Source organism: Nerophis ophidion, linkage group LG04 (assembly GCF_033978795.1).
Source record: "Nerophis ophidion isolate RoL-2023_Sa linkage group LG04, RoL_Noph_v1.0, whole genome shotgun sequence".
NCBI lineage: Eukaryota > Metazoa > Chordata > Actinopteri > Syngnathiformes > Syngnathidae > Nerophis > Nerophis ophidion.
The window spans coordinates 35,623,626-35,636,828 of NC_084614.1; the positions used below are offsets into that span (position 1 = coordinate 35,623,626).

The 13,203-nt window shown below is 40.6% G+C and overlaps 1 protein-coding gene and 1 long non-coding RNA gene across 4 annotated transcripts in view; one reads left to right on the forward strand and one right to left on the reverse strand.

Moving 5' to 3' along the window:
• The window catches only part of specc1 (sperm antigen with calponin homology and coiled-coil domains 1), a 189,866-nt gene that overhangs the window by 175,285 nt on the left and 1,378 nt on the right, over nucleotides 1–13,203 (forward strand). Inside the window, exons 15-16 of one of the 2 annotated variants that reach the window (XM_061897943.1) lie at nucleotides 6,938–6,997; nucleotides 8,870–8,922. In XM_061897943.1, coding sequence (XP_061753927.1) covers nucleotides 6,938–6,997; nucleotides 8,870–8,922 — 113 coding nt within the window. Of the gene's footprint in view, nucleotides 1–6,937; nucleotides 6,998–8,869; nucleotides 9,841–13,203 lie in introns of those variants that run through there. The other variant, XM_061897942.1, reaches the window with a different exon arrangement.
• The window catches only part of LOC133551339 (uncharacterized), a 46,968-nt gene that overhangs the window by 11,512 nt on the left and 22,253 nt on the right, over nucleotides 1–13,203 (reverse strand). The window lies entirely within an intron of this gene.

Sequence of the window (13,203 nt, forward strand, 5' to 3'; positions counted from 1 at the left end):
GTTGAGAATGATCTATAGCTGTATTTTTGTCGGTAGATAAGCGACTTTGAGAGAATGTCATTATACTCCAACATCTCGGTTACGTAAATGTTCTTTGATAGGTTAGCATTGAAAATGAGAATGTATTCTCAATTCTTTACATTGGATAAATAAAGTTGAAATACAAATGTAAATACATATACATTAGGTATTTAATTTGTAAATGTTATCAATATCAAATCAAATAAAGCTCTATTTATAAAGTGCCTTACATACATAAAAAATACAACGCAAAGTGCTTTATAAAGTTAAAAACAATACCCCGGTGACCCATATCCCCCATTATCACATACATACGCATGGACACAGATACCAAACACACGCACACACACACACACACAACATACACACATTTGCAACTATATGGACCGATGATTACATGTCTGAGTACAGAGGAGACATGTGAGTAAACACTATCACAGGAGACACCTGCACCAGGAGGTCATCAGACCATGGCCACCAGGACGCTGAGACAAAAACTTCCCTCAGGCAGATGGCTCATCTGAAGAACGTTGGAAAATAAAAATAATAAAACTTGTAAAATAGTAAGAACCATGAGTAGAGATAAAGAATAAAATACAAGTAAGACTTATGAATATATATATATATATATGTATATATATATATATATATATATATATATATATATATACAGTATCTGCCATCCAAGACTTAATATCTGCAATGCAATTAAAAAGAGTAATTGGTCTTGTGTCATCCGGAGACATGGAAATATACAACTGTGTCGTCAGCATAACTGTGGAAATTAATTCCATGTCTCCTGATGACACTGCCAAGTAGAATCATGTAAATATTAAAAATAATAGGACCTAAAATTGATCCTTCAGGCACACAAATGAGTTCATTAGTTTTTGAGGAGTATGTATCCATACATACCAATAATTTTCTGTCTGAGAGTTAGGAAGTGAACCATTTGTGGACAGTACCAGAGACATTCAATCTATTTAAAAGAATTAGGGGATCTACTGTATCAAAGACAGCACTAAGATCCAGTATAACCAAGACTAACAGTTTTTGAGAGTCAGAACTCAACCTGTGATTGTTCACAATCTTTAAAGGACTGTCTCTGTACTGTGGTTCATCCTAAAACCAGACTGAAACGTATCTAAAATATTGTGATTATTTAAAAAAATCATATAATTGTTTGAAAAAAAGTTTTTCAAACATTTTACTTAAAAAGGATAAGTGGCCTAGTGGTTAGAGTGTCCGCCCTGAGATCGGTAGGTTGTGAGTCATACCAAAGAAAATGGGACCCATTGCCTCCCTGCTTGGCACTCAGCATCAAGGGTTGGAATTGGGGGTTAAATCACCATAAATGATTCCTGGGCGCGGCACCGCTGCTGCCCACTGCTCCCCTCACCTCCCAGGGGGTGATCAAGGGGATGGGTCGAATGCAGAGGACAAATTTCACCACACCTAGTGTGTGTGTGTGACAATCATTGGTACTTTAACTTTAACTTTGATACTTGTCTTTAATTATTAAAAATGTCAGCATCGAAATTGCTTTTTCTCACCAACGTGTTTTTAAAAGCAGCAGGAAAGACCCTAGTTTGAAGTAAGCAATTTAAAATGTTTTAAATTTCCTCTCTCAAAGAACCATACATTATTAAAAAAAAAATGGTTGGAATTTAATCTAAAATACATGTGGTGGGTTCTATTGTAGAAAAAATCCTGTCAAGCATCTCAGCATTAACCAGGACAAAACTGTCCAGCGTTTTCTCAGGTAAACACAGACACTCAGATGGATCAATAGCAGTGTGAAAAGATAAAATGTCACATCTGATGGTGTTTAATTTTTCTCTAAAGTGGTCTGCAAACTGCTCACAAAGGGAGTTTGTAGGTGTGCGAGGTATATTATTAAAATCAGGGTTAGATGTAAGCACAAGTCAACACTTGCAGGGCATTACTGCCTGACGCACCTCCGACAGTGCCATGTGGTGCTGGCTGCAGGGTCACCTGCCGGGAGCCACCCTTCACGGATGTTTCGCTCCTTTAATCCCGGAACATCTCTGGGTGGTGGAGCAGCGACAGGTACGTCTCCCTGCCGCCCCCTGCAGCCAGCTAAAGGATCCATACTGTACCCACATTCCTACCCCGGTGTTATTGCTGTTGTGTATATGGAAAGAGTCCTAAGGGACTATGCATGGCAGGGACATCCATCTCCCTGAGTCAAGCGTAGGCCTGACCGCATACCTTAATCCTGGGTCTCAGGGTGCTGCTATTCCAGCACCCCGAGACCCATGTTATTTCCTGTCTACACGCCTTGCTTTCCCTAAGCCTTGTCGTTTCTTGAGCCACAACCAGAAGTTCCCTTGTTCTGCCTCCTCTGCCAGGGCTTTGAGAGCCTTCTTTAGATTGGAGCCTTTGATCCCGAGGGACTTTAGGAGCCGCTGGGTGGACGCTCCAGTGTAGCCTCTACAGCCAACTTCTACTGGATAGGTGAAGGGCCTCCATCCTGCTTGTGTGCATTCGCTTGCCAGCTCTGAATACTTGTCCCTCTTTCTTTCAAAGGCAGCCTTCATTCCCTCTTCCCATGATACCGTTAGTTCTACCATGATGACAGTTTTACTAGAGGTGGACCACAGGACAATGTCTGGGCGTAACAAGGTTGTTGTAATCTCTTGAGGGAACTTCAACTGACGATCTAGAGCAGCCCTCATGTTCCACTCGCCGCCAGCTGACAGGAGGGACTGGATGCTCTTGCTGCTGCTGTGAGGCTGGCCACCTTGCTTGACAAACTTAATCGACCACTGTGCTGTTCCCGGAGTGGCCCCATTTGCTTCCACTCTGCGTGCCTCCAGAATTTCAGCTAGCTTCCGCAGGACGCGGTCGTGCCGCCAACCATACCGGCCCTGCGACAAAGCCACCTTGCAGCCAGAAAGAATGTGATGCAAGCTTTGGTTCTGGGAGTCACAGAGCTGGCAGGTCACCTCTGCCCCGTACCACACATGCAAGTTCCTGGGACTGGGGAAGGTATCATACGTGGACCTGATGAGGAAACTTAGCCTTGCCTGGGGCATCTTCCACATGTCTGCCCACGTAACAACCCTGTTGACAACGGCCTCCGAATTGGTCCCTCTCTCTTGCTGCTGTTGGCCCACAGCCTTGATCCTCTTCCATCTTGACCACTTCTGAGATCACCAGATCTTTTCTTTCCTTCCTTGAGGCTTTGGACCACATCTTGGATGCTGTTCCCCATCCGAAGCCGGCTCTGCCAGACTGTATCTGTCCTACCATTTCCTGGTGTTTCAGTCGGACGATGGCCTGGTCTACTGTCTGCATAGCATTCCACTTACGCCCTGTATAGACTTGGGTCTTGGTGTTACGGACAGACGGATCAGGTGAGTCTCTGAGCTCGAACACGAGCCTCACCTTCTCCTGTTTGTAGCCCAAGCTGATGGATTTCAGTGGCAGCTTCAGAATGGCTCTTCCAAACAGTGCCGTGTTGGAAAGACATCTGGGAAGGCCCAGCCATTTGCGGATGTAGTTATTGGCTTTTGAGTCCATTTTGAGGACTGTTGTGGAGGTGATGTCGCACAACTTCAAGGGCCACATCAGGCGATGGTATAAGGTGAACTGGTAACACCAGACCTTGAATTTCCCTGGAAGATAGCTTTGATCTATTTTGTTCAGGCCATCCTTCAGCTGAGAAGTGACGGAGGCAGCCATATGCTTATCAGACATGTCAGCAGTGTAAAGCCTTCCGAGGCTCCGCACAGGTTGGTCGACCACGCGTGGGATTAATTCACCATCCACTGAGAATGAGATGTCGTTCCTGGCTCCTTTCCGGATGGAGTGGCTGCGGGACTTGGCAGGTTTTATTTTCATCCGTGCCCATGCTAGGAGCTCCCCGAGTCTGTTCAGGAGTCTGGAGGTACATGCAGGAGTCTGGAGGAGGGTGGTAACATCATCCATGTAGCTCCGCAGCGCCGGGAGTCGCTGGCCTGACTCAGATCTCACTCCTCGGACCATCTGTCTTCCACCAATAAGGATGATCTCGAAGGCTGTTGTGAACAGTATTGGAGAGATAGAGCAACCCATTGCTACTCCCTTCTCTAACTGGTGTCAACCAGTTGAGATCTCCTGAGTCATGTAGCAGACTTCGAAGTTGTTAAAGTAGTTTACTACCAGACTTTGGATGCATGATGGAATGAGGAAGAAGTTGAGTGCAAAGCTGATGAGTTAATGTGGAACCGATCCATTGGCATTTGCCAGATCCAACCAAACCACATGCAGGTCCGCTTTGTTGCGCTTGGCTGACTGGATTTGCTCCCAGATCATGGCCGAGTGCTCCACGCAGCCAGGGAAGCCTGGAACGCCTGCCTTCTGACAACTGGTGTTGATGTAATTGTTTGCCAGAAGGTAGTTGGTCATCCGCTTCGCCACAACGGTGAAGAAAAGCTTCCCTTCCACATTTAATAGGGCAATGCTTCTGAACTGGTCGATGTTACAGGAGTTGCTCTCCTTTGGGATAAAGGTTGTTATTGCTCTGCTCCATGATGATGGTATGGACTGGGTTTTCCAGACAACGCCCATCAGCTTCCACAACAGCTTCAGGAGTCCGGGACAGTTTTTGAAAACCTTGTAAGGTACCCCGTTCGGTCCGGGTGCTGAAGGAGTTCTTGCACGCTCAACCACTTGTTTAACCTCAGCCCATCTCGGGGGGGGGTGGCGTCAAACTGCGAGGAAGGCTCAGGTGGGCGAGGTACGTGCCCCGGTGATCCAAGGGGGAGCTCCTTTTGGCTATCACTGAGCTGGACTGTGATGTGTTCCTCCAACTCCTGCTCACTGGTCTGGAGTGTCCCGTTCTTCTTTTCCTCTAGCAGGCTTCGAGCATACTTGAAGGGGTCCCGGAAGAAACTTGCCCTTGCTTTCTCCCTGCGGCTTCTGCGTTTCCTGATCCTTTCAGCTCTCTTCAGTTGTGAGAATCTTGCTTTGATCTGGTCCCACAGGTTCTTCAGGCCGACTTTCTCCTGGTCATTGGCTTTCCTCCACTGCTTGCGTAAGAGGCGGCGTTCCTTTACGAGCTGGAGGATTTTCCCTCTCCCGTCTCCCGTTCTGTTTGGGAACGATCTTCCTCTGTGGCATCAATCCGAATCGCTCTTTCCCTTCTTCGTAGATGATGTCTCCCATAATGTTTAGTTTGGAAGGTACACTGCCTCTAAGCACACTTTGGAGGGTGGTGCATACATTTAAATCGAATTTGCTCCAAGAGTCTTTGTCGTTGGCTTTTGGCCACTTCACTTTGGCTTTCCGGACATGCTTCTCTGATGTTCCTCTTGTGTGTTCTGTACTTGGTGTTTCACTGTGCTGCTATTCCAGCACCCCGAGACCCATGTTACTTCCTGTCTACACGCCTTGCTTTCCCCAAGCTTTGTCGTTTCTTCTGAGCCACAATAGAAGCTCCCTTGTTCTGCCTCCTCTGCCAGGGCTTTGAGGGCCTTCTTTAGATTGGAGCCTTTGATCCCGAGGGACTTTAGGAGCCCCTGGGTGGACGCTCCAGTGTAGCCTCTACAGCCAACTTCTACTGGATAGGTGAAGGGCCTCCATCCTGCTTGTGCGCATTCGCTTGCCAGCTCTGAATACTTGTCCCTCTTTCTTTCAAAGGCAGCCTCCATTCCCTCTTCCTATGATACCGTTAGTTCTACCATGATGACAGTTTTACTAGAGGTGGACCAAATGATTAATTGTCGCAAAAAAGGACTCTGGGGTTATTCTTATTGTTTGCCATTACTACATTACCCAGAAGGCTTAGCGTTGTAGACAGGAACTGGAAATATGTCTTGACGAGAATTGTGTTAAAGTTTTTTTTACACGTTGCTGTTTCTGCTTCGTCTACACAAGAAACAAACATACATTTTGATATAACACTTATGTGCACGTTTGAGCGCTGCTCAGAGACAAGTTTGATCGGCGAAAATGATGGCCAAAACGAGCAGCTGTTTTAAGCATTTCACCAATCTCGCGCACTTTGCAAATTTTGACACGATCTAACAGCAAAACAGTCTCCCAACACTGCGTAGATGGCATCAATGCCTATTTATCCAAGCGTGAGGGTTGGGAAACGAAGGTGTTTGGCGAGGGAAGTGTGGATTCAGGCCGGGTGGCCTAGAACAGTGGTCCGCAACCACCGGGCCGCGGCCCGGTACAGAATAATTTTTTATTAATTTTTATTTAAAAAAAAACAAAAAAACAAAACCAAACATTTTTTTTTTTTTTTTTTTATTAAATAAACATAAAAACACAATATACACTTACAATTAGTGCACCAACCACAAAAAACTCCCTTTTTCATGACAAAAACCTCCCTTTTTCATGACAAAAAAAAAAAAAAAAAGGATCCCCGCCCACCCCCCCAGGCCATGGGACAAATTATTAAGCGTTGACCGGTCCGCGGATACAAAAAGGTTGGGGACCCCTGGCCTAGAAGTTCCGCAGGTAACCCTTATATTTTATAAATAGTAAATCAAGTTGTGGTAGTAGTTTAGTCAGTAGTTTAGTCGGGGATGTACACTGTATAGTGATGAATCCATTAAACATTTGATTTGATTTGACTTGGATTTGACATTAAATCTGCAAAATGCGGTTGCGCGTTTTGCAAATTGCGCCCATTGGTATTGTACTTACAACACATGCAAAGTTGCCAGGCCGCGCAGAATTCATTGAGATTAGTTTGATTTGTGTAAAATTGGTGCAATCGCAAATTCTTGGATGGACTGATTAATGTAAAAAATGTATTAAAATAGATCCTCGGTTCTATGATAACACAGTATATTGTTTGGATTCCCACTTAAACTAGCATTAAGGGTTATAATGATACTGTACAGACTCACTGCAGAGGATGTCATCTTTCAATGGTGGTTGATTTTTCTTTCAGATTCGGAATCTGACTCTGGCTTTTCAGGCTGCTGAGAGCGTTGGCATCAAAACCTCCTTGGTGAGTAGAAAAGTCACATGTGCCCCCAAAGGGTGACAACCAATTGACCACACAGAGGGGTCGATTGATTTGACAATTTTCACTGAAGACAACTCAGAAGCTTAACGAGCCTCCTGACGGTCTTCTGCCGTCTAGCATAGCAACTTCTTTGTTTGCAGGATTGCTTCAGGTGTGTTCTGGTATCTTTTTTACTATCAAGTACATCAGTGGCAGTCACAGTTTATTACAAAATGACTAAATAGAAGCTCTTTTACAGTTGAGTCTGAGTGCCCTTTTTCATATTTTGTACGTTGTACCTTATTACCACAGAATGACAGCGTCCTATCCTGAGGAACAGCACACCACCACTGCAAAATATTCAAATATATCCAATAGTAAAACATTATCCTATGCAGGCAGAATAATTTCCACAAGAATTCTTTTAATGTGAAGGAATTTTGCACTCTGAACAAAGTTCACATTTGTTGTGTAGTGGACGCTTGTAGCTGCAAGTTTTGGTTCATCTCTTGTAATGTAACACATTTAATCTGTTCCGGGACACCAATTGTAGAATTAAAATGATATTGTCTCGGGTTAAACTATAGCCATCACAACATCTTCATAGTAGTTAACACATTTTGAAATGGGCATTACAATTCCTAACTGTGTTAAAAAGTAGACTTATAACTTTGAATTGTGTAAAAACACACTTTTCTTGACATCATTTCATTATTGTTTGTTTATCATCTCAGCCATATTGTATGAGCCATTACTAGGAATGGGTATTGTTTACATTTTAACCAACACTTGTACTAAATCATTACTTGAAAAACGGTGCAGATGCTTAGACGCCTGCCAGTGCTTAAATTTGGAAGCGGGGATCGAACCTGTGCTGACACGGCCACTCTATCAGCCAAGCCACGCCGCCCCTGTTCTAACTTATATCTGGGAGCGCTAAAAACTACGGTTACAACACAGATGACGGGGAGAAGACGCTGTCAAAATTGAGACAGCTCACAAAATGGCGAATCCTGAGGAGACTTTCAGAAACAGCTTAAAACTGTCTGTAAAACATAATCTATGCAACATTTTGACCAAAGAACCACCATTACATGTTATGTGCACAACAAGGAAGTGTTTTACATGTGGAAAAAAGTCATATTATAACCCCTCTAATGCGCCTTATGACCCAGTGTGCCTTTTGTATGCAAATAGAGCTTCTCATCGGCAGTGCGCCTTATAATCCAGTGCGCCTAAGTTTGTAAAAATAGATAAGTATTAAAATCAACAACAATTTGTCATATTAATTGCAACAATACCGAACATAGAGAAAGTGCTTAAAGCAATTTTTTAATATCGATCGTCATAATTCCGGGGGTTCCTGAATGCAACGTTGCTCACTGTAACCGTACTGGTGCATAATGAAGAAGTGCTGTGTTGTTGTGGCTACTGGCTAGCCTAGCGCTGTGGTGCTAGCGGTGTTATGAGGGCTGCTGTTGGCGTGTTAAGCTTAGTAATAAGTTCAAAAAGACCGTTACAGGACGCCATGTTACTAACATGGCGTTACTTGTTCGATATCACTGCAAAGCACTTGTTGTAGTCTGCAGTCACTTAGCACCGACAGCTTCTTCTTTCTTAGGTCTGGTTACTATGGTTTAAATTATGGAACTGGGTTTCGGTGCCCACCACCACCATTAGTTCTATGGTTATCATCTCATTCTTTCTCTTCGCCAGATAAGGTCTTGTAAGACAGAGTGTTTTTGTTTTTGTCAGGACTCAGCATTAATCCGTGCAGTGCTTCTATTTCCATTGTTTAGTTAACGCTATTCTTTTCATCACAACACTATAAAAAATGTGCCAGTCTGATGTTGTCCATGTTTTTGTTCCAAGCAGAACGTTGAGGAGCTGATGAAGACCGACAGGCCCGACTGGCAGAGCGTCATGCAGTATGTCTCACAGATCTACACCTATTTTGAGACCTGACTCACTTTTGGTAGTGGTGGGTAGAAGACTTTGACACGTCTGCACTACACTCAAAGAATCCATCTGCTGGGTGCTGGCACTTAACTCACTGGGACGTTGTTGAGCAGCTAATTTCTAATCAAATGGTCTACACACACGCACACACACACACACACACACACACACACACACACACACACACACACACACACACACACACTCACAATGGTGGGACAGTGAAATCTATTTTTACAGACCTTTCCCCAGCATATGACTTGCTGTATGACTATTATTCAAACTTGTCTGTGCAGTTTGCTGTCACTGTGCCAAAACCGGTCTTTAGCTATTTGATCGATACATAATCAATACATGATCAACGCTCTTCAATGATGGAAGTGGCTTTAAACGCGCACTTGCCCTCGGCCATTCGTGCTCCTCTTGATGCTCTCTCTTGCACTTTTATTGCAATTTCTCTGACTGTGGATCATTCCCTGTCAGATTTGTAGACATACATTTATTTCTATTGCTATTAATTACTTGCAAGAGGAGCAATCCCATTCATTGAATTAGACATAAGAATTATGCACATGGGTAAGCAAGCGTGCCTTTTGGATTATCTTTAGTCTGTTTATTTCCTAAATTAAATGTGTAAATTATCATTAAAACCTTACGTGAAATGATCTTGTCAGTACTTTTATGTAAGTAGAACTGTGCCCCAGACCACCTCTTCCAATCGTGGTCCAACGATTGGCCTGGTGTGAATACGCCCTTAAAGTAACGTAAACAAAACAAAAATGCAGGGACTTCTGTTGTTCATGTGCTGCCATGTGGGACTTGAAGCGGATTTAATGCTGAAACAATTGCTGAAAAGTTTGTGAAATATATATTTTTTTTTATCAGAAGACCTTGCACTCTGCATTGTTGTAATACTGGACTACACATTCATCATATCACTCCTGTGAAGTTTTTTTTTTTGTATCAAGACTGGGCAGCAGTATTACTGCAGCTGCTTTATAGTATTGTGCATTCGGAAAATATTCACAGTGCTTCACTTTTTCCACGTTGTCATGTTACAGCATTATTCCAAAGAAGAATACATTCGTTTTTGTCCTCAGAATTCTACAGACAATACCCTATGATGACAATGTGAAAAGGTTTTATTTGTATGTATATATATATATATATATATATATATATATATATATATATATATATATATATATATATATATATATATATATATATATATATTGCTCTGTTTATTGCAGTTCTGAGTGTTGCTGGGTCAGGTTTGGTTTTGGAATTGGATTGCATTGTTATGGTATTGCTGTGTAGTGGTTTGTTGGATCGATTAAAAAAAAAAGAAAATCGGGTTTTTGAAAAATGAGAATCGATTCTGAATCGCACAAGGTATTCGAATCTGTTTTTTCCCACATCCCTATTATATATATATATATATATATATATATATATATGTATGTATATATGTATGTATAACAAACCAAAAGTAGTGAAACAAAATGAATATTATCAACAACAGTATCAATATTAGTTATAATTTCAGCATAGCAGTGATTAAAAATCCCTCATTTACATTATCAAACATTTATAAAAAAAAATTAAAAAATAAAAGAACAATAGTGTCACAGTGGCTTACACTTGCATGGCATCTCATAAGCTTGACAATGTTTTCACAAAGATAAAATAAGTCATATTTTTGGTTTGTTTAATAGTTAAAACAAATTTACATTATTGCAATGAGTTGATAAAACATTGTCCTTTATAATTATAAAAGCTTTTTAAAAAAAATCTACTACTCTGCTAACATGTCAGCAGACTGGGGTAGATCCTGCTGAAATCCTATGTATTGAATGAATACAGAATCGTTTTGAATCGAAAAAATATTGTTTTTGAATCGAGAATCACGAGTTTAATCGAATAAATCGATATATTATCGAATCGCGACCCCAAGAATCGATATTGAATTGAATTGTGTATATATATTTATATGTATATATGTATGTATGTGTATATATATATATATATATATATATATATATGCATACATGTATATATATATATATATGTATATGTATGTATATGCATATGTATATGTATGTATATATATATATCTATATATATGTGTATATATGTATACACAGGACTGTCTCAGAAAATTAGAATATTATGATAAAGTCCTTTATTTTCTGTAATGCAACTAAAAACATGAAAGTGTCATACATTCTGGATTCATTACACATCAACAGAAATATTGCAAGCTATTTATTATTTTAATATCGCTTATTATGGCATACAGCTTAGGAAAACTCAAAAATCTCATCTAAAAAAATTTGAATATTTCCTCAGACCAAGTAAAAAAAGAAGATTTATAACAGTAAAACAAAATCAAACATTTAAAAATGTCAATTAATGCACTCAGTACTTGGTTGGGAAATCTTTTTTGCACGGATTACTGTATCAATGGGGCGTGGCATGGAGGAAATCAGTCTGTGGCATTGCTGAGGTGTTATTGGTGCTTCAATAGCCGCCTTTAGCTCATTTGCATTATTGGGTCTGGTGTCTTTCAGCTTCTTCTTCACAATACCCCACAAATTCTCTATGGGTTCAGGTTTTTTGATTGATTGATTGATACTTTTATTAGTACATTGCACAGTTCAGTACATATTCCGTACAATTGTCCACTAAATGGTAACACCCGAATAAGTTTTTCAACTTGTTTAAGTCGGGGTCCACATTAAACAATTCATGGTAAATTGGGGTCAGGGGAGTTGGCAGGACAATCGAGGACAGTATTGCCATGGCAGTAATGTAATGCCAGTACGGTGTACTGACCATGGCATTACTGTCCTCGATTGCCCTGCGCCAGTGTACCGTACACAGTACAGTGGTGAATCTCCATAGAGCTTTTCAACAGATACAGCTACAATAGCCGTATTCCCATGGTCTAACCACTCCTGAACTCAAGACAACGCAAGAAACGTCTGACTGACGGACAGTTGCAGAGTGGTCCAGAGTCCTGTTTTCAGACGAAAGCAAATTTTGTATTTCATTTCGAAGTCAAGGCGCTACAGTCTGGAGGAAGGCTGGAGAGGAGCAAAATCCAAGTTGCCTGAAATCCAGTGTGTTCCAACAGTCAGCAATGGTTTGGGCAGCCATGTCAGCTGCTGGTTTTGGTCCACTGTGTTTCATCAAGTCCAGAGTCAATGCAGCTGTGTACCAAGAGCAGCCCATGCTTCCATCTGTTGTAAAGCTCTATGGAGATGATGATTTAATTTTCCAGCATGATCTGGCACCTGCCCACAGTGCCAAAACCACCAGTAACTGGTGTACTGACCATGGCATTACTGTCCGCGATTGGCCTGCCAACTCCCCTGACCTGAACCCCATAGAGAATTTGTGGGTTATTGTGAAGAAGAAGCTGAAAGATACCAGACCCAATAATGCAAATGAGCTAAAGGCCGCTATTGAAGCATCCTGGGCATCCATAACACCTCAGCAATGCCACAGGCCGATTGCCTCCATGCCACGCTGCATTGATGCAGTAATCCATGCGAAAGGATTCCTAACCAAGTACTTAGTGCATTAATTGACATTTTCAAATGTTTGATTTTGTTTTGCTGTTATAAATCTTTTTTTTTTTTACTTGGTGTGAGGAAATATTGAAATATTTTGAGATAGGATTTTTGTCTGTATGCCATAATCAGCAATATTAAAATAATAAAAGGCTTGCAATATTTCAGTTGATGTATAATGAATCCAGAATGTATGACACTTTCATGTTTTTAGTTTTATTACAGAAAATAAAGGACTTTATCACAATATTCTAATTTTCTGAGACAGTCCTGTATATATGTGTATATATGTATGTATATATATATATGTGTATATATATATATATATACATATATATATATATATATGTGTATATATACATATATATGTATATATATACAGTATATATATGTATATATATATATATATACATATATGTATATATATATATATATATATATATATATAATGTATATATATACATATATGTATATATATATATGTATATATATACATATATATATGTATATATATGTATATATATATATATACACATATATATATATATATATATATATATATATATATGTGTGTCTATATATATGTGTCTATATATGTATATAATGTGTGTATACATATATATATATATATATATGTATGTATGTATGTATGTATGTATGTATATCCTTTGC